The following is a 17,805-nucleotide window of genomic DNA, read 5'->3' as shown; positions in this document are numbered from 1 at the left end:
GTGCTCTGTTTGTATATTGGTTTTGAGCTTTATTGCAAAATTTGATGTGAATTTTACATTTTATATACAGTTCCTATATACAGCATGAAACAGGGAATGCACTAATGCTTGAAACTATTTATTATTATATATATATATCTTATTTGATAGAAACTTTTTATATTAGTCTGACAAAATCTAGAACTCATATATCACATGGAATAACTTCAACAATAGAAAAGGAATTTTTTAATTATAGAACTCAATAAAAACATAATGTTTAAAAGTACAAAATTTTCATGGGACAAAGCAACAATCTACTTTCTTGAACTTCTGTATATCCTGTCACCATAAGTGTTCAAGGCCAGGTTAGAGCAGACTGGTTTAGTGGAAGATGTCCCTTGCTATGGCAGAGGGCTTGGAACTAGATTATCTTTAAGGTCGCTTTCAACCAACAAGTCTATGATTATCTTGGTGTGTAATCCAACCTTTGGTTCCTCACCTGAATTTCCTTTCCTGTTGCCCTCCAGGCATGTTTTAAAGAACCAAGAAAGGGTAAGTGATCAGCTCCAAGGTACACTAAATAAATAATTTTAGTCAGTTTTGCCATAAATATCAATAATTGAATATGAAAAATGTAATAAAAAATGAAAAACAAGTGCTTTGTGAAGGAAGAAAGTCTTAATCCGTTTTTTAGTAAAAGCAATGAAGAGAACAGCCTTACTGCTAATGCTTTCATGTGCTTTACTGAATTTTCTTCTCCTACCAGGCTAAATGATGAGAAGTCAGGTCTGAGTTTAATTACAGCGACAATGTTTACTTGATGACATCCTAGAGCAAAGTAGTTAGCACCCTGGCCTCCTTTGGTAGAAAGAGTGAATCTATACCCACGCAAATGAGAAGTCTTTTTGCCTATTTCAGAGGAAACAGCAAGCTGCAAGCAAGAGTAATTACACCAGAAGCAGGCACAGTGGATTTGGGAGAAGTCTCTAATTTGCTTCATCTCACGGCTCTTTCTGTGTAAAGTTTCCCATTGTGTGTACACTCAGTGGTCACCTGTATTAGTCCTGCTGTGCACGTGGTCCTGCCTCTTGGCTGGAAAAGTCAATTGCTTCCACAGCCTTTCACCTATTAACATTTTGATTCTTCTGTGCCTGTCATTGTTTTTATGACCTAACTGAAAGTCTTCAGTAGAAAAACATAATTTACATTTCTGAACTTACTAACAGATCTGTAAAAGTCTGTTAGCATTAATACCTCCTCACTAGTGTGTGTGCATATGTGTCCTATTTGCTGTGAAGGTCAGGAGCTGTTCTTTTAGCTGTGCATTTGTGCTGCACCTGGAAGTATGGAGTCTCTTGATATCATACATAATATGAAAAACTGATCTTGAATATTGATAAAAACATTATTTACTTCTAAAAAAAAAAACAAAAAAACAAAAACAAAAACAAAAAAAAAAAAAAAAAAAAAAAAAAAAAAAAAAAAAAAAAAAAAACCTTCACTGAGTTTTCCTATGAATGTTACGGTGAGTCTGAAAACTAAGCAGCAACCATAGCTTACATGTTCCTTCGACCAAAACACCAAGCAGTGATTTTAAAAAAAGTAAATCTGGTAAACAGTAAATCTGGTACATGGCAAATTAAAGTAGAAAAGGGAGGAAGAAAAAGACTAGTAAAAGACTAGTTCTGAGTAAAATTCACAGATAGGTTTCAAGTGTTAGTGGACTAGCAATTATTTTAAGCAATCTTTAAACACATCTCTTATTTTAAGAGAGCTGAAAGAGACCATTCCATTAATCAAGTAAAACTGGAACAAGCAAATAATAAAAAGAGAACAGCATATTAAGTGTACTGTTTCTTCTTTCAGTTGCATATTTAAAACAAATATATTTGCAGGGAAAAAAATTCCTTTATATCCCATACTTTTGACAAGGATCAGAAATAATTTCTTCCCTTTATAAATAATTTTTAATCAAGTTCATGATGATATTTTTGGTGGATAGAGCTCATAAATCTGATAAGGTTCACAAATTCAACTGGAGCACAAGAGGTGTTAGAAACAAAACAAAATTTAAAAGAGATTAACTGATTTGCCAATGCATATATTGTATTAACTGTGTTTGTGCAAATCCAAAGACTTATTATACATTCTTAAAAGAACAGTGCTGAACAATTTCTTAAAACAGCATATTTGCAGAATTAAGATTCGTTAGTTTATAAGGAAATTTTGCCATCCTATACTGAAGGATATTTTTCATGTCTGACTATTGACTGGAGTTCAAACAACAAGAAACAGCTCATAAAGCTCTTCTGGTGAGATTATTCCCTTTGAAGGTCACAGAGGCAAGTCCACCATTGCCAAGTCATGATGCATCTGGCACAACATCACTTTCTAGAAAATCTCAACTAAGTGATGGTAAAGGAGTCAAGGCAAGGGAAGGAACGCATGAAAGATAGGGAGAAACTTTTGGGTTACTTTTGTTTTGAACCCAAACAACTTAAAAAAACTCAAGGACCAGAACATTGTAATCATGATGGTCTCAGGACAGAATTATTTGAGAAAATATGTCATAATGGAAATTGCTGGTTAATTATTTGGGTTTTTTTTTTTTCTCATCCTTATCACTTCCTATCTTTCATGTACATGGACTCCACCAAATGGACCACAAATGTAAAAATCAGGTGGGATATTTGTATGCAAAATATAATTTAAACTTTGTGTACCTATGATGTTTAAGGTAATGACATCACATACTTCACAACAAAATTTAAAAATCCATGTTCAAAAGTGCAGAGGAGGCACAACCTTCAAAGACTTCACTTATTCACAATTGGGGAACATCTAAGCCAAGAAAAAAAAAATCATTTCACTATTACCCTTTTAGTGGTACATTAAAAGAGCATGTGCTATAAAGCTGGGCTGCATAGCAGAATTCATTGCCTCTTGATAAGCATGAAGAGATTTGCTCTTTTAAATTTCTGGAACCTGCACTTTAAAAATAAAATGTCTTTTTGAAAACTGAAGAAAATATCTTGATTAGTTTTTACTGGCATTAGTTTAACATAGATGTATTAGAAGACCTCAGTCAAGATTTTTTTTTTCACAGCTGTCTAGCTACAAGCAAAACAATACAATCTCTCCAAACCTCCCTAGAGTGAAGATTCAGCCTGTACATAGTATTTTAGCTACAAGATCCCACTCCTGTGCTGAGCATAGTCAAACATACAGCAAGTCAAACAGCTTATGTCACTCTTAAAGTAATTTTGATATCAGAAGAAATGAAATCATAAATTTTTTTGTGAATTTTCATCCTGTGCCCCTTATGATGGAAATGGGTCAGATATATTAAAAGGAAATGTGTACGTGTTTAGACTTCTCATTGATAAAATCGTGACCAGCCTTTCTGAGACAAAAGTAATATAAAATCTGCACTGTTCTAGATTGAAAAGCTAGGGGCCAGATGGTCTGTCTGCCTTTCCTTTACGTGATGTAAGGGAAGGCTGTAAACTTGGTTCAACTGGCAGTCTACTCCAGTATTACTATAAAGACAAGAAAATCAGTGAGACTACATGAGGACGTGTAGATATCATTTTTTAAATGAATCAGAAATACCAATTGAGGTTTTTTTTGCTTGTTTCAATATTCAAAACAATATTTTGGGGAGGTTCTTGTTTAATTTTTTATATAGGATTAATGCTGTGAAGAATTTTCCCTCCCAAATTCAAAGATTCTAATTCAGAGTAAAGTCTGAAAGTAAAGAATAAAGAAAAAAAGAAAGAAAAAAAATTTGAAATTATTCTTTAATAAATGCAAAGAACACTGGGAGTTCAATATTGACTTAGAAGAAATATCAATTTAAACTTTATGAAAATAAAAACTTCAGTTGCCCTTGACACTGCTCATTAATGGAAAATTTTCAAAATTACCATAAATCTACCTGTATGTTTGAGAATTATGCATTAGTTTAAAATAGATTTATTTAATACATCATGGTATTGCTAAGTACATGAAGATGTAATAGTTTTCCCGACTATGATGACAGGTTTTCTGTCCTTTTTTTCTGTCTACTTTTGGAAATAATTCATCAACCTCAAAATGCTTTAACATACAATGGGGATAATTGATTGTTCTGAGAAAGGAAAGTACCTAGTTTTAAAAGTATACAAAGAGGTCTCATTGTTCAGGAAGGCTATTTTTACTCTCTAGTAAGACTCTATGGTTTGAGAGTGTGAGTAGGCTCCTTTGTAAAGGAAGGATGCAGGTACACGTGTACACACATGGAGGTGAAGGTACGTATGAATGAATGAGAGAAAAGCACAAACCAGGTGAGCAGGTGCTCTCTAGTGTTAAAAGTGGTGATCAAACAGATGATGGCAACAAGACTGGGAAAGGCAGACTTCAAAATTGCTGTAAACAATTTTTAGTCTGGCACAAGTATGAGGAAAAGCCAGTAGGAGAAATCCATTTATGCACAGCTACTCCGGGTGAAGCACTGACAGGCGCCTGCCTACCAGAGCGCCCAAACCTACTTGTTGACTATCCCTGTGCCAAGGAACCCATATTAACACAAGCCCTTAAAGTAAAGCGGCTGTCCGGTTCAGCCGTCCCACTTTTCCCGCACTCAGCGCACCACCCACTTCACAAGCGCGCCAGGCGCTGAAGGCGCTCAGCCTCTCGCTGGCGCTGGAGCGCTGGAAGAGCCTTCCCCGAGGCGCGCTGGCCCGCTAGGAAACGCAGAGGCAAAGACGTGGCACTGCCTGCCTACCTCCCGCGGGGCCGGGGATGGAGAACGGGGCATGGGGAGCGCTGCTTGCCCCGGCGGCCGAGCGGGGCCTCCTCGCCTCTGCTCCCGGGCCGGCTCCTCAGCCCTGCCCGCGGCTCCGGAGCGCACCCGCCCTCATCCTCTCCCTCCCGCCCGTGGAGGGAAGTGGCCCGGCTCAGCCCGGCGCCGAAACTCGCCGAGGTGCTGCGGGCGGCCGCCGCTCCGCGCAGGAGGCCCGGGCGGCTCCGCGGGGCTGCGCTGGGACCGCCGCGCCTGCCTTCGCTGCCGGACTGCTCGGGGCTCCTTCTAAAACTGTGTGACTCTTTTCTTTTCTTTTCTTTTCTTTTCTTTTCTTTTTCTTTTCTTTTCTTTTCTTTTCTTTTTCTCTTCTCTCTCTTTTTTTTTTTTTTTTTTTTTTTTTTTTTTTTTTTTTTTGTCCCACTTCCCCTTAAGAATGATTAACTATCCCACCTGTGGATCGTACACTTGTTTTCTCCCTGAGAAACGCTGTCTGCCTTTCAGGTGAAAATAGCAGGCTCCAGGAAAAGCTTTTGAGGTCTTTTATCTTATATCTTTATACCTACGGATACATATTTGCTTATATTTCCCCAGGCGGAAAATTACCAACAATCTTAATAACAGTGTGACATAAGGGAAGCAACTGTCCTAAGCCTCAGATCTGATTTTTAGAGATCCTCTTTAATTTGGTTATCTATTTATTTATTTATTTATTTATTTACATTTATTTAATTATTTTTAAGCATTTCCCCAATAATATCTCAAAAGAGGGAAGGTAAATCCTGAATAAGACATGGCCTGTTATTAGTGCAAATTGTCGAAGCCACAGACGCCCTGGGGATTTTTTCTTTTTTTTAAGTAAGAAGCTGCAAACAAGGAGTGTACTTCGTATGGGTTTATTCGTGAGCTTTTCTTGGTATAGAGAGCCCTCTAAATTCTCGGCGCTAGCCTGGGCAGACCCCACTTGCGTTGCATTTTAAAAATTAAATGCCCTATTGCACTTTTCCTGAACTGAAAATTAAAAAATAATAATAACAATTTAAAAAAAAAAAAATGGGCTAAGGAGAAAACGAGCGACCATAACTCATGCGAACAGTCCACCTTTTAGTGCAGGTATTACGGCACGAAGTTAGATAACAGTTTTAATAAAAGTAATGGCCGAAATATTAAAGGAAATCTCAGGGAAGGAGCTTCCACGAACAATTCCGCTGCAAGTGCTCGGGAGCGCTGGAGAATCCATTGCCACAGCGCCCCCTCCCACACGCGACTTGAACTAACGATCTCGTCCCGAAGACGGCCAAAGAAAAGTTCTTTCTTTTCCTTTTTCCCTCGCCTTTTTCACGGCTCTTGGCTTTAACCCTGTGAATAGCTCCACGAAAGGCTCGCCCAGCTCACCCCGTCTCCCCGCGTTCGCACAGGTCGCTCTCGCAAAGCGCTTCGCTCAGAAAGAGCCCTGTAAACTGGGCTCCTTTTGCTAGAAAACCGGACAACTCCGCTCGCACAGTACGCGTGTGTCATTTGTTATTTTTAAATACAATAGTCTATTATTTAACGTCGTTGTCTCCGGGAGATGGTGGCGGTCCCCCATTTCATGAGAGAAAGGAGAAAGCATTCCCAGACCATTGTGTGGTTATGTCACAGGAAACTGTTTCAGCAGCACATTGTGTTACATCTTCAAACCCCACCAAGTTCCACTTCTCTTTGCTTGAAAAGTTGCTGTGACCGGTGTCACGACAATTGGGCAATTGGTATTGTGCGGGTGACAGGCGTGTGCGCCTCTCCGGGCCGCAGGGAGCCCTCCCGGGGAGGGAAACCTCTCCTTCACCCCAACCAGGCTTGCGGTTTTATATTTTTTTTCTTTTTCTTTCACTTGTGTAAAGCCGAGAAGAGCGGGGTCCGGAGTGAAAGGCCCCCGGGCAGACTCCTGAATGTCGGGCAGAGGCAGCAGGAGCCTCATCCCCACAGACGGGGCTTTCAACTTCACCCGCCCGAAAACTTCAGCCTCTGTCACTGGTGCAAGGAAATGTAGCTAATAAATGACAAAACGCAAAACCTGTCTCCCAGGACAGCAATGAGCGATAGCAGGGGGTGGTGGGGAGGCTCTCGTCTACCTTCTCAGCTCTGCTGGAGGAAACTGAATTAAAGAAGACAAGGCGAGGTCGCAGTTTAAAATCTGGAAAGGTAAACGCTGACCTAATGAATAAATTATTAAAATAAAAAACACAGTGTGTAAAGTCTTAATGTCTCTGTGTAGGCATGTTAATTTGCCACAGTTATTACCAATAAAAAGTGCATGTAATACTATTCTGGTGTTTAACAACGCAAGTTAGACGGCTTTGTATTAGTAACGGGTAGTACTGTGGGAAAATTAGATTTCGGCGGTGGAGCCAAGCAAGTGCAAAACCTCTTCCTTGCGAAAGGCATTCAAATCAAATAGAGATAACTCCGAGAAGAAGTTGCATACAGACACCTACACCGATCGCTGTTTAGAAACGTTATTGAAACAGTTTTCTGGTTTGCGTATTGCAAAGACTTCGCCACCTATATTTAAATGACCCCACTAGCTATTAGTCCTCCACATTGTGCAGAGTCAAATTAGTGGTGTACTTGTAATAAAATGCATACCGGCTCCTTGCAGTGGCTAAATCCATTCCTTTCTGAAGCCATACAAAAATTATGCAAATCAAATCAACGCAAGAACTTGTCTTTGAAATGATAATATTTCACTCCATTAATCTCTGATTGCGAAATTAACCCTGTTTCTGTATATGAAACAATATTTTTGGACTGCACAAATTAGAACATCAGAAATATAATCTGTTGCTCTATGTGTCTGGAGGGAGGGGAGTAATATTCCTGATTTAAACATTCCTCACACTAAAATCACAAAAATTTTATTCTCATAGACGAAAGGCATGCAGATGGAGGCAAAACCAGCACCTACACTTTACACGGATGGCCACGTAGACCTAACGTGTGTAGCATATGTCTATGCGTGTAGATCTGTGTGGAGATTTGTATCTCTCGTGTGTGCGTGTGTGTCTGTGCGTATCTACACACATTCCGAACTGAATTACATCAGTTCTCCTGGGATCACGGTATTTATTTAAGTACTCTTCCTAGGTCATAACTGTAACACTCACTTAATAGCATTAATCCCCTGTTATAATGTAAACACAACGGCCATTGTATTCCCAATCTGTATTGTTCCACTAATTATTAAAGAGGAAGAGCTAAAAGCAATCAATTCGCGAAGATAAACAGCACTTCTCCTGGAAAAGGAACAGCTTTCCAAATAAAAATGCAGAGAGTATAGCACATTTTGCAAGGCATGCAGGTTGGCTTAGAGAGATTCATGTATGACTTTATAATGTTATAATTAATTTTGCATTCTCGGCTCTCCAGCTGCTGCTCCTTTCAGAAGCAGAGCTCATATACTTAGAAATCGGTCTGCGGAACACAGCAATTGACTATTCAGATGTAGTCGCATGATATCGATTATTCCATAGAAATACTGAAATATGAATATGTTTTATATAAAGCCCTTGTTTTTAGAGTTTCTATTTTTATTTAATATATGCGCATTAATCACCAAGCAGGGAAGCAAATGTCTTTTCTGTAATCTGTTGCACTGAGTTTACCAGTTGTTTATCACTCTCTTATCAGGAAGTCGGGAGTTAATGACAAGAAATACCTGTTGGTGTTAACCTCCACCCCCTCACCTGCTTTTTTAAGGATTGCCTCTTCTACAGGCCAGTTGATAGATCTGGATAGGAATTAATTCGGTATGTCTGGTGGCCAGATCTCTGCTGCTGCTTGTAGTGGCAGGGGTAAACTGGTAAGTGGATTTCACAGAAAAGGAGGAGAGCAAAGGAGAGAAATAAAAACTAAGATAGAAAAAGAAAGCGAAAAGCTCAGATTGCTTCAGACACTTGACACATTCCGAGGTCTGACCGTAGCTCCAGCACGGCATTTTCCCCGTTGTGTGCGCCAAGCTATTGAAACGCCTTCTCCGAGTGTATTTTTTTTTTTTTTTTATCAGCTGCATGTTTAATTGATTAACAATAGGCTGCTCTGCACACCCGCAATTTTTCAGCTACTGCCATCTCCCCTCCTGCCGGTGGCCAACAGATTCCCCGGCGTCGTCTCCATCCTACCTGACTGAAACTACTTGACGTACTTCATGACGAACTCAGCCATAAATGTCAAGCAACTTCATTTGTTAAAGTACGGAATAAATGCGCACTCATATATGTTGAAAATAAAACACAGTTTCATTAACTTTTTTTTTTTTTTCCCCGAGCAACTAAATATTAATGAGGCCGTTCCAGGATGGCAACTTGCTGAAGGTTGCAGGTGAAGGGCTTGTGGGAAGCGCGGTGGCTTCCAGAGCTGCAGTCCCGTCCCTACCTGGCGGCCCGACCCCGGTCCTGCTCCGCACGGACGGCGGCGGAGTTGCGGGGTGCAGGTGCGGAGCAGGATGCTCGGAGCGGCCTAGCACGCCTGGGCCCCCTGCAGCGGCTTGCTGGGGCGGGCAGGGCCCAGCGCCGTGGCCCGGGGCTGTCGGACTGAAGGAGTGCCGGGGGAGGGGAGCCCCGGCTCCAGCGCGGGTCTGGGGACACCGACACAGGGGAGCGCCGCCACCGCGACTCGTCCCGGGAGGCAAAGGGCAGACAGAGCTCGAGTGCGGGCAGCTCGCCGCCGGCTTCTGAAGGGAACTTCTGGAGTAACCATTAAAGAAATGTACGTGCACATGGATGTGTGTGTTTAAGCTTGCACTGAGCGGTCCCCCCGCCTCGTCCTCCTGCGCCCGGGCCGGAGCAGCGCTGGCGCTGACTGGAATCTGAAAGTGTCCAGGGCCGAAGGGAGAGGGCAGAAGAAATTTATTACATAGAGACTATATTCCAGGAGATCTATCTGATCTGCCAAAAGGAAGAAGGGGTGGAGAGAGAAGGCAGATAGCCCCCCGGAAGAAGTCACCCAGGCCTCTTCCCCATGCACCAGAGAAGGAAGAATAGAACTGAAAAAGACATGGGGGATTTTATTTTTTCCTTCACGTGCAAACGCGTTGCGTGACTAGATCTTGACTGTTTGTGGCAACTTATAAAACTGTAAAGTTCACGCTGCCAGGAAAAGTGCGATCCTGGATCTGCTGATTTGAGCAGTTGCTCTTCTCCCTACCATATAGGGCAGTACTTTTACCAAGTGCTCGCTCTCCCGGTGCGCGCTGCCCGGCTCCGCCGCGCCCGGCTCTGCGCGCACACACGCGTGCCAGCGCACACATCCCACACGCGTGTGCGCGCCTGCAGCGCTTCGGAGAGTGCGTGCGGGAGGCGATGCAGATATCTATTATACACATTCTTCTCTGTTGCCCCTGTGGATATAGAAAGAGAGTGAGAGGACGTATAATGGGGAGAGCGCGGAAGAGTATTCATGGCTTCGCGTGTCCGGAGAGGAGCTGACGAACAGTATCATCTTTTGGCTTCAGCAGCGTGCTCGCAGTCGGAGAGGCTGCCTTGCATTACAAAGCCTGCCTTCCCTGCCTGCCTTCTCTGTCTGCCTTCCTTGCCTGCCTGCCGGCCGCGGGAGGAGACGGAGCCGGGGCCGCGGCCGGAGCGGGAGGGGGCGGGCCCGCCGGGCTATGCAGATGAGCGGCCGTGACGGACAGCTCCGTTTTCCAATGTCCCTCAGAAACTCGAGTGCTGCTTCCCTCAACTCTTCACTCCAGACTCTATACTTCCCCCAAAATACAGGCTCTCAGGCGCTGGGGGAGCTGGCTGGCTGACTGGGAGAACTCCATTTGCAGCAGCCACTTTTCTGATTTCGGGGGCTCGCTTCTCTTTTCCCCCGCCCCCCCGCCCCCGTCCTCCCCTCTCCTTCTGTTTCTTTCCCTTTCTCTTTCTTTTTTATTAACCCTCTGTGCTTCCATCTCCCCCAGACGCCTTTTCCATCCCAGATAGATTTCTGACCTTTCCTACTAATTTTCCATTTGGGGGTTCTTTTTTTTTTTTTTTTTTTTCTTCTCCTCGTATTTGTTTTTGTTCTGATCGGGTGCGCATGGGGGGGAGCCTACAACAATTCTGATTCTCTACATAACTGCACAGAGCCAACCGGGGGGGGGGGGGGGGGGGGAAGAGGAAGAGAGAGAGAGAGAAGGAGGGAGGGAGAAAGAGGGAGGGCGGGAGGGAGGGAGCGGGAGGGCGGGCGGGAGAGAGGGAGAGCACGAAAGCAGCGCCAGGAGCAGCGGCAGCAGCAGGGCCGGTCACCCTCGCCCCCTCCCTGCTCCTGTGCACGCCAGTGCAAGCCATGTCCTATCCTCAGGGTTACCTCTACCAGCCCCCCGGCTCGCTGGCTCTGTACTCCTGCCCGGCGTACGGGGCGTCGGCGCTGGCGGCCCCCAGGAGCGAGGAGCTGGCCAGGTCTTCGTCGGGATCGGCGTTCAGCCCTTACCCGGGATCGGCAGCTTTCACCGCCCAGGCGGCGGCCACAGGCTTCACCAGCCCGCTCCAGTACTCCACAGACCCCGCCACGGGATTCCCCTCCTACATGGTAACTACCGAAGAGAAACCTTCTCCTTCTTCATTAGCATCCGCATTCTCATCCTCATCATCTTCAGCCTTTCTCCTCACACGCTCACCATCAGCCCCCGACACCACGCCGCACACCCGGGCGCCCCGCACCGCCGCCGCCTCCGCGCTGCCGGCGCCGGCCGCGCATCGCTCCGCGGCGCCCCGCAGCCCGGCGGGGACGAGCGGAACGGAGCGGAGCGGAGGCGAGCGGAGCGGCGGGCCGGGGCTGAGGCCGGGGCTGGGGCCGGGGCCGGGGATGGGGCTGGGGCCGGGGCACCGCTCCGCGTCCCAGCCAAGCGCGGTGCCGGCAGGCCTGGGTCCCGGGCTCTCCGCGCGGTTGGCGGAGCCGGGAGGGCGCTTCAGTTAGGGCAATACGGATGGTCTCAGTCAGTTGGGTTGGGCTGGATGCTTTCATTCTCCCCCCGCTTCCGTGTGTGTGTGTCCCCTGATTTTCTTTTATTCTTTCTTTTTAATTTTTTTTAAATATATTTTTTTTCTTTGGCTGTGCTAGCACAGGGGAGGTTTCTTTTTTTCTTCCTTTTTTTCCCCCTTTATTTTCTCTCTCTCTCTCTCTTTTAAGTCAATGTTTAGAGGCGCTGGGGGCTTTATCCCCGTGTGGTTTTATTTACTTTCAGTGTGTTTTGTGCTAATGGTTTAACTGGATTTTGGGAATGAAAAGGAGCATCTGTTTGCGATCTGTGAGCTTCGCTTAAGCCCAAGATGGTCGTAGTGGCCGCAGTTTCGGATTTCACTTTCTTCTTATTAGTTTAAGGAGCAGTTGCAATTGCGTGTTGTGTGTGTTCTGTACAGAAAGTATATAAATAAAACCATAAACTATATAAATATAAGCTGCACTTCTAGATGGTTTTATAGTTTTATAAACACGCACACACACACAGAGTCAGACGCGTATCTCTTCCGTACACACAAAGACCTGTGCCCGGAATCTGAGGCTAGAGCCGCTGTCGATATCCTGGGAAAGGATGGCAGCGGGGTAGTTCGCTCTCCTTGCAAAGTGACAGGGAAACTACTTGCTTTCCCTCTGTTCATAATACAGTGCATAAATTGTCGTGCAATCTTTATTCGAGGTGGTATAAAAGATCTGAGGGTCTCTCTTGTTTTTCCTGTTGAGAAGCAGTAGGCGAGTGGCTGGAAGTTGCAGCGAGGTTGTGAACTGTGCGGGATATTTTGCGATGTTGAGCCTATGGCTCTCCGATCTGCGGGGTTCAGAGACGTGCTGAAAGTTAGCGAGTTTCTTAGCGATATCTTTAACTTTTCTTGCATTATGCAGACTTAAATAAGCGCAATTTAAACGTTAAAGAGCGAATTAAAATGCTAATTACATCGCATTTGAACAATTCGAAACGGTGCATATCTTCTGATTTGCAAATTGGATTTGCAATGCATTAGTGCAGTGAATTGCTAAGTGGCGGCTTTGTTGTATTTTCTATAGCAAAAAAAGGAAACATCTTTTGAACCTTTGAGGGAAATGTTGATATCAAGACACTACCTGTAGGGCCTTTAAAATGTCTACGCGGTTCAAAAATTATATTGGGAAATATTCAATTACAAGGAGCTGAAATTAGTCAGAAAGATTAAAACATCGCCGATTTTAAACGCGTGTGCCTGTGTCTGTGTGCTGGGCGGAGGAAGGAGGGGGGGAATTGTAACTTAATGGCCTTTGGGTGCTGCTACTCCCCCTCATAGAATATGGATACAAGACACCATCCCGGGGAAATACAAATATAACCGCCGATCTCGCCTTGACAACTCACTAATGGCTATCAGCAATAACAAATTGCCAACCCCACCGTTTTGTTCTGTCCAGGGCTCCCCTTACGACGCCCATACGACGGGGATGACCGGAGCCATCAGCTACCACCCGTACGGCAGCCCTGCCTACCCCTACCAGCTCAACGACCCCGCGTACAGGAAAAACGCCACCCGCGACGCCACGGCCACGCTGAAGGCCTGGCTGCAGGAGCACCGCAAGAACCCCTACCCCACCAAGGGCGAGAAGATCATGCTGGCCATCATCACCAAGATGACCCTCACCCAGGTCTCCACCTGGTTCGCCAACGCCCGCCGGCGGCTCAAGAAGGAGAACAAGATGACCTGGGCCCCGCGGAACAAGAGCGAAGACGAGGACGACGACGAAGGCGACGGCGCGAGGAGTAAGGAGGAGAGTCCCGAGAAGATGCCCGAGAGCAACGAAACCTCGGCAGAGGACGAAGGTAGGCGCGGGGTGACTGCGGCCCCGGCGGGGCGGCTCCATCCCGCCCCGTCGAGTCCCCCGGGGCCGGGGCAGCGGGGCACGAGCCAGGGAGCGGCATTTAACAAAAACGACCCCCGAATCTGTCCCGTCCCGTCGCCTGCGGCTGCTCCGGTCGCTTGTTGCCGATCAGTAGTGCCTGTGGCTAAGGCGGGCGGGGGGAGGCTGGAGACGCCGTGAGGGGCTAGGCGGGGAGGTGCGGGGGGCGCCGTGGAGGGGTCAGCTCGTGGGGATGGATGCTCCTCGGAACGGGAAAAGGCCGGGATGGTTTGATTCTGCCTGGGCGCAGCTGTGGCGCGGTGGTGGCCGGGCTCGCTTCTCCCGCGCTCTGTTTTGCCGCCCCTCCTGACTGCCTTTCTGTGCCCGGCGGGCCCCCGCAGGGATCAGCTTGCAAGTCGACTCGCTGACGGACCATTCCTGCTCCGCCGAATCGGACGGCGAGAAGCTGCCCTGCCGAGCGGGAGACCCCCTCTGCGAGTCGGGCTCCGAGTGCAAAGACAAGTACGAGGACATCGAGGAAGAGGATGAGGACGAGGACGAGGACGAGGAGGAGGACATCGAGGAGGATGACGGCGGCGGCGGGGAGCGCGACCCGCCGGCCAAGCCCGCCACCTCCTCGCCGCTGGCGGCCGTGGAGGCCCCGCTCCTCGGCCACCCGCACGCCGACGCCGCCCGCAGCGCTAGCAAGGCGGCGCTGGGGCCCCGCGCCTCCCCCGGCCCCCCGACGCCGGCCAGCAAGCCCAAGCTCTGGTCTCTGGCCGAAATCGCCACCTCGGACCTCAAGAGTCAGACCCTGGGCCAAGGCTGCCAGCCTGCGCCGCTCTCCTCGGCCACCCCCGCCTCCGCCCCGCACAGCGCTGCCTACTCGCCCTCCTCCCTCCTGGGGAGGCATATTTATTACACCTCACCTTTTTATAGCAATTATACAAACTATGGGAACTTTAACGCTCTGCAGAGCCAGGGAATCCTGAGATACAACTCCGCAGCAGTGGCTTCAAACGAGGGACTAAGTCAGACTGTCCTAAATGCCAGCTCTGTCCACAAACAGAGCAGTGACTCTTTGAAAACGATCACTAACCAACTAGAACAACATTACAGGCCCTCTAGCTATGACTCTAAGAAAGGTAGGTGACTTGTTTCTGCCGCTTTCTTCCCTCTTATCCCTCGTCCTCCTTCCCCGACCTGTAGACGTCCCTTATGCGCTGTAAATACTGAAACCTTTTCTGGAAAAAACAGTGAGCTCGGTGCCACCGCTGCCAGAGAGAAGATGGGCACTCACATAACTTGGGGATTAAACCCGGCATGCCGCCTCCGTATTGGTACCTGCCCCTAAAAACCGCGAGAGGAAATGTGAAAGACGACTTTTAGATAAGTCTCACAGGCTGCAGATGAAGCTTTGAAAAGTAATTTTATTTTTTTTTTTTAAAAAAAGGAAAACTACACACAAAGCTATCCAGAGAGCACTGGTGTCATTGCCTGTAATTTTTTTTTCCTGACAAACTGGTTTGACTCTCTTTGTTTCCAGTATTCTCACGGGGTTTTTTTTTCAGCGTTGGGTTCAGATAATTGCTGACCTTGGACGTGACATTACGTGGAGCGTGACATTTTTTTGTAACTGGTTGCTTCTTGGTTTGTTTGGGTTTGGGTTTTTGTTTCTTGGTTTTGGTTTATTTTTTTTTTTTTCGAAAAAGTTTTGCACTAATAAGGTTGTCATCTTTCTCTACCAAAAACATTTGAGATACAGAAAAATATAAAATACTATCTAGTCTTTTAAAAGACCCAGCTATGAATTTTGCACCAGTGAGGCTTGGGACCTACACAGAGTGTATAATCTAGTTAGCTGGCTGTGTCCTGTGACTAACTGACGGTTATATTTTGACAGATCCCACTGAAGTCTGCACAGTAGGAGTACAACCATACCTATAGAAGTGCAATCACACAGCAATGCAAGTAAGTGAGAACATTTTCTATTACACTGATCATTTGGCATCAGGTCTGAGACATGCTGCATGGTTCTAGACTTGCTTAACACTAATTTCTTGCTTCATTACTTGAGAGTTTGGCCACAAAGTAAAATATTATTTTTTTCTGCTGTTTTCAGAAACCTTTTGTGATGACTTTTCTTTCTTGGGCTTTTCTTAATTTCCAAGCCAGGTCAGACAGTTCTCTCCCTTTGCATACGGTCGTGTAAGGGAAAGCGTAGGGCCTATCTAAAAGTTACGGAAAGAAATCTTTGGGGAAAAAAAAACCCCATCTTTGAAGGTGTTGTTATTTAAAACCAGAGTGCTTGTGCTCACGTGGCAGTGCTAAAATTGTGCATCTTGAGTGGGGCTTCACGCAGTGACTGTGTGTTTAAAATAAAAAGGGACAACTGTAAGAAATCGACATGAATCTTAAGCAAGGTATGTTATTTGTGACTTGGCTCTTGCCTAGCTAGCAAAGGCACTCTGAATACTTCTAGTATTTAGAGCTAAACAAACAACAACAAAACAATTACCTTGCCGATATTTTTCAACTAACTTCTGGTTTTGTTAGAAGAAATTAAACGAGTAAGAATTTTGCCTTACTTCCTTTCCCGCCCACCCCGTTTAATGGTGTTAGAGTTTAATTGAAGGATTTTTGGATGATCTGGTTTTTTCCTTGGTCCACAGGTAGGTGTCACAATTGCTTTGAAAAAAGTCAGCAAGCCATCATCTCTCCCCGAGCTAATATATATAACAAATCTCTAAATCCGGATCACATCTGGTGCCACTGTATAAAAGAAGACCACAGAGCACTATTAAATCTTCAGAATCTAATTATTAAACCAGAATTTTGTTGGACATATGTGAGTTTGCTGGTATAGTATAGTTTTCCCAATGTATGTGTGACCTTTGAAAACAGATCTGTTTTTCTCAGGATATCTTGAATTGATCACTTCATTGCCACGGTATCTATTCGATAGGTGTGATAGGATTTATTGTAAAATTTATTTGTAAAAGATGTATACAGTAGAGATAATAAAGATGTGATTGGAGAACTTGAGTCCTTACAAAGTGGAAACAAATTTGATATTTATTTTTGTAACGATATAAAGCTTCTAGTAATTTATGCAAGTTGTATTGCAATGGAATCTGAACTTTTTGTAAATAAATTTTGCCTGGTTTTTATTTGAAACGTTGATGGTTATACAATCTTTGGTTGTTTAACAAGAATTCTTTACTAATTTATATCTCTAATTGTAAATAAAACCAGACTAGTCTGCAACAATGCTGTCTTTTTCGTTCATTTCCCTCAAAATATTAATTTATTACTTGGAAAAGGAGGAAAGTTCTAATTTCACTAGTAGATCTAAGATCATAAAATGAGTAAGCAATTTAAACATATTGCAAATATATACTTTGCATAAATTAATTCCTTCTGGCTTGTTCCGTTATACTTGAGCTTTAAATACACTCATATGTACAAATGGATATTTGTATATAGACATGAATATGCATAGAAAGGGTGATGGGAATATATGCATGTTTCTTATAAACTATTTATACTGGGTGTTAAGCAGCTCTTTATTTGAGTTATCATTCTTTAAATTGACTTTTTTCCGGGGGAAAAAATATTATCAACTATAGTTTACTTCTAATTACTTCCTTTTTTGCTTCTGACTGATATATGCAAGGAAAAAAAAAAAAAAAAAAAAAAAAAAGAGAGACTAAAAGTCCATTACCTGTTTGGCGATTTTTTTTTTTTTTTAATTATTTTCCCTCTTTATATCTGTAAACCACACCTTTACAGTCACATTGGAAACCCGTTTTTATTTGAATCGTAAAATTAGCCAACTCATAATTTTTATTTTTTTTTACTAATGGCAATCCTTATATAATATAATTTCAGAAAAGAAACGAACAATCATTTATTTTCTCCAAAAGATAAATTGAGTGAATATAACTTACGGTTATAAAACAAGAATAATAGCTTCTTAGATTGCCCTTTAATCAATCATACACTTATTTTTCAAGAGGCTCATCTATTTTATTCCATGATTAATAATGTTCCAGCGTGAGAGCATTATTAGATCCCAGCAGGGGAGATCCTGAATGCTTTTAGCTGCTTTGGAATGGTCAGTTGGGGTTCATTATGGTCTGATATTGAACAATTTATAAAATCTTGTCTAAACATCTGCCAGCTCAGATAGGCTGATGTGTCTGAAGATGGGAAATTGCTGG

The 17,805-nt window shown here is 44.6% G+C and overlaps 1 protein-coding gene across 1 annotated transcript; it reads left to right on the top strand.

Moving 5' to 3' along the window:
* Window positions 1-10,986: 10,986 nt before the first annotated feature.
* IRX2 (iroquois homeobox 2) lies at window positions 10,987-16,761 on the top strand. Its single transcript, XM_066327572.1, has 5 exons — window positions 10,987-11,311; window positions 13,160-13,565; window positions 13,984-14,727; window positions 15,486-15,553; window positions 16,255-16,761. Exons 1-4 carry the CDS (start codon window positions 11,069-11,071, stop codon window positions 15,527-15,529), a joined length of 1,437 nt encoding a protein of 478 aa, XP_066183669.1. The 5' UTR covers window positions 10,987-11,068; the 3' UTR covers window positions 15,530-15,553; window positions 16,255-16,761.
* Window positions 16,762-17,805: the final 1,044 nt, after the last annotated feature.

This window comes from Sylvia atricapilla, chromosome 1 (genome assembly GCF_009819655.1).
Source record: "Sylvia atricapilla isolate bSylAtr1 chromosome 1, bSylAtr1.pri, whole genome shotgun sequence".
Taxonomy (NCBI): Eukaryota; Metazoa; Chordata; class Aves; order Passeriformes; family Sylviidae; genus Sylvia; species Sylvia atricapilla.
The sequence above is the reverse complement of the archived record's forward strand: the minus strand, read 5'-3'. Positions and strand labels throughout refer to the sequence as shown.

Coding starts and splice junctions, on each gene's coding strand:
- IRX2 (XM_066327572.1), top strand. CDS start 11,069: ATGTCCTATCCTCAGGGTTACCTCTACCAGCCCCCCGGCTCGCTGGCT. Junction 13,566..13,983: donor AACCTCGGCAGAGGACGAAG/GTAGGCGCGGGG, acceptor GGGCCCCCGCAG/GGATCAGCTTGCAAGTCGAC. Junction 14,728..15,485: donor TAGCTATGACTCTAAGAAAG/GTAGGTGACTTG, acceptor ATATTTTGACAG/ATCCCACTGAAGTCTGCACA.